Source organism: Mesitornis unicolor, unplaced genomic scaffold (assembly GCF_000695765.1).
Source record: "Mesitornis unicolor isolate BGI_N332 unplaced genomic scaffold, ASM69576v1 scaffold27190, whole genome shotgun sequence".
In the NCBI taxonomy this organism is placed as follows: Eukaryota; Metazoa; Chordata; class Aves; order Mesitornithiformes; family Mesitornithidae; genus Mesitornis; species Mesitornis unicolor.
Window position 1 is genome coordinate 1 of NW_010157994.1, and position 3,761 is coordinate 3,761.

General features: G+C 42.4%; 1 protein-coding gene across 1 annotated transcript; it reads left to right on the forward strand.

The window, feature by feature from the left end:
* Positions 1–5: 5 nt before the first annotated feature.
* LOC104538794 (adenomatous polyposis coli protein-like) lies at positions 6–3,755 on the forward strand (the record flags this gene model as incomplete). The annotated part of the gene is given in 1 exon segment (XM_010182127.1): positions 6–3,755. A coding segment is annotated over 1 exon segment (3,750 nt), but the record flags the coding sequence as incomplete, so codon positions are not given.
* Positions 3,756–3,761: the final 6 nt, after the last annotated feature.

The window sequence follows — 3,761 nt, forward strand, 5'->3', positions numbered from 1 at the left end:
GACAAACAATGCCTCCAAGCAGAAGTAAAACGCCGCCCCCTGCTCAAGGAATTCAAGGAAAAAGAGATGTAGCTAAAGGTAAAGTACCTAATGCAGAAAAGAGAGAGCCTGGTCCTAGACAGGCAGCTGTAAATGCAGCTGTTCAAAGAGTTCAGGTACTGCCAGATGCTGATACGCTATTACATTTTGCCACAGAAAGCACACCAGATGGGTTTTCTTGCTCTTCTAGCCTGAGTGCTCTGAGTCTCGATGAGCCATTTATACAGAAAGATGTAGAATTAAGAATAATGCCTCCAGTTCATGAAAATGAACATGGAAATGAAGCAGAATCTGAACAGTCAGATGATATGAAGGATAACCAAGAGAAGAAAGTAGAGAAGCCTACTGAAGCAGAAAAAGACATTCTGGATGATTCTGATGATGATGATGATATTGAAATACTGGAAGCCTGTATTATTTCTGCTATGCCAACAAAGTCTTCACGTAAAGCTAAAAAGCCTTCTCCGGCATCTGCTCCAAAAATACCTCCTCCTGTAGCCAGAAAGCCCAGCCAGTTGCCAGTTTACAAACTTTTGCCTTCACAAAACAGACTGCAATCCCAAAAGCATGTGAGTTTTACACCGGGAGATGATATGCCACGGGTATATTGTGTTGAAGGTACACCAATAAATTTTTCAACAGCTACATCTCTGAGTGATCTCACAATAGAATCACCCCCAGCTGAGTTGGTCAATGTAGACAGTGTGGGTTCGGGAGCAGAGACAGGGGAATTTGAAAAGCGAGACACCATTCCTACGGAAGGCAGAAGTATAGATGACTCTCAGAGAGCAAAAGGCTCAACTGTGACCCCCCCAGGCCTGGATGATGACAGAACAGAAGAGGGTGATATTCTGGCTGAGTGCATTAACTCAGCTATGCCAAAAGGAAAAAGTCACAAACCTTTCAGAGTGAAGAAGATAATGGATCAAATTCAACAAGCATCTTCATCTCTGAGTAATAAAAACCAGCCAGAAGGTGAGAAAAAGAAGCCAACATCACCAGTGAAACCTGTTCCCCAAACCAATGAATACAGAGCACATATAAGAAGAAACACAGAGCCTAAAAGCAATATTAATAATGAAAGAAGCTATCCAGAGAACAGAGACACAAAGAAACAGAATCTTAAGAATAATTCAAGAGATTTTAATGACAAATTGCCAAATAATGAAGAGCGGGCAAGAGGAAGCTTTGCATTTGATTCCCCTCATCATTACACGCCTATTGAGGGAACTCCTTACTGTTTTTCACGGAATGATTCCCTAAGTTCTTTAGATTTCGATGATGATGATGTTGACCTTTCAAGGGAGAAGGCAGAATTAAGAAAAGGAAAAGAAGCAAAGGAAACAGAAACTAAAGACTGCACTAATTCAGAGCAGTCTTCAAATCAGCAACCAAGTAACAGGGCACAGGTTTGTCAAAAACACCCAACAGGCAGAAGCCAGCCTAAAACTTTCTCTCAGACAACTAAAGATATTCCAGACAGAGGAGCAGCTACAGATGAGAAAATGCAGAATTTTGCTATCGAAAACACACCTGTTTGTTTTTCTCGCAATTCATCTCTTAGTTCCCTCAGTGATATTGATCAAGAAAACAATAACAGCAAAGAAGGGGAACCCTCAAAACATACTGAGGCTCCCAATTCACAGATGGAAACAAGCAGACCACAGCCTTCTGGTTACGCACCTAAATCATTTCATGTTGAAGATACTCCTGTATGTTTCTCCAGAAACAGCTCTCTGAGTTCTCTTAGTATAGACTCAGAAGATGATCTTTTGCAGGAATGAATTAGTTCTGCTATGCCTAAGAAGAAAAAACCCTCAAGAATAAAGAGTGAAAGTGACAAAAATAATTCCAGAAATACAGGTGGTATATTGGCAGAAGATTTAACACTGGACTTGAGAGATATACAGAGGCCAGAATCAGAACATGGTTTCTCACCTGATTCAGAGAACTTTGATTGGAAAGCTATACAAGAAGGTGCAAATTCTATAGTTAGTAGCTTGCATCAAGCTGCGGCTGCTGCATCACTGTCTAGACAGGCTTCATCGGACTCTGATTCTATCCTTTCATTAAAATCTGGTATTTCTCTGGGGTCGCCATTTCATCTGACCCCAGACCAAGAAGAAAAGCCTTTCACTAGTAATAAAGGTCCAAGAATTCTTAAGCCAGGAGAGAAGAGTACACTGGAGTCTAAAAAAGTAGAATCTGAAAGCAGGGGAATCAAAGGAGGAAAGAAAGTGTATAAAAGTATAATTACAGGCAAAGCTCGCTCCAATTCAGAAGTTTCCAGCCAGTTGAAGCAACCACAACAGACAAGTGTGCCTTCAATTTCACGTGGTAGGACAATGATCCATATTCCAGGAGTTCGAAATAGTTCTTCAAGTACTAGTCCTGTTTCCAAAAAAGTTCCTCCACTAAAAAACACAAACTCCAAGAGTCCCAGTGAAGGCCAAAGTTTAACTAGTTCTCCAAGAGGAGTCAAGTCATTGGTGAAACCTGAGCCAGCTCCTGTTACTAGGCAACCATCAGGATTTAACCAGAGTGGATCAAGTAAAGGACCTTCTAGATCAGGGTCTAGAGAATCCACTCCTTCTAGACCTCAACAGCAACCATTAAGTAGGCCTCTGCAGTCTCCTGGCCGAAACTCAATTTCCCCAGGAAGAAATGGTTTAAGTCCTCCTAACAAGTTGTCTCAGTTGCCAAGGACGTCATCTCCTAGCACAGCTTCAACTAAGTCTTCAAGTTCAGGTAGAATGTCATACACGTCACCAGGGAGACAGATGAGCCAGCAGAACCTTACAAAGCAAGCTACCTTACCTAAGAGTACCAGTAGCATTCCACGAAGTGAGTCTGCTTCAAAAGGGTTAAACCAAGCTCTCAGCAGTGGTGGATCAAACAAAAAGACTGAACTATCCAGAGTGTCATCCACAAAATCTAGTGGAAGTGAATCTGACAGATCTGAGAGACCTGTTCTTGTTCGTCAGTCAACTTTTATTAAAGAAGCTCCGAGTCCAACTCTAAGACGGAAATTAGAAGAGTCAGCTTCATTTGAATCTCTGTCTCCTTCCAGGCCAGATTCTCCCACAAGGTCGCAACTACAGACCCCAGTTTTAAGCCCATCTCTTCCTGATATGTCTTTATCCACTCATTCAACTGCCCAGACTAGTGGTTGGCGAAAATTACCCCCTAATCTGAGTCCTTCTGTAGAGTATGATGGGAGACCAGTGAAACGTCATGACATAGCTCGTTCTCATTCTGAGAGTCCGTCTAGATTGCCTATCAACAGATCAGGAACATGGAAGCGTGAGCACAGTAAGCATTCCTCGTCACTTCCTCGTGTCAGCACTTGGCGAAGAACTGGAAGTTCCTCCTCAATTCTGTCAGCTTCTTCAGAATCCAGTGAAAAGGCAAAAAGTGAGGATGAAAAGCAACATGGAAGCTCTCTTTCTGGACACAAGCAAAGTAAAGAAAACCAAGCACCAGCAAAAGGTACTTGGAGAAAAATAAAAGAAACTGAAATTCCTCAGATAATGAATGATCCTCAGCATTCTTCGTCAGGTGCCACAAATGGCTCTGATTCCAAAACTCTCATCTATCAGATGGCACCAGCTGTCTCTAAGACAGAGGACGTGTGGGTGAGGATAGAGGACTGCCCAATTAACAATCCTCGATCTGGAAGGTCCCCTACTGCAAATACTCCCCCTGTTATTGACAGTGTTTCA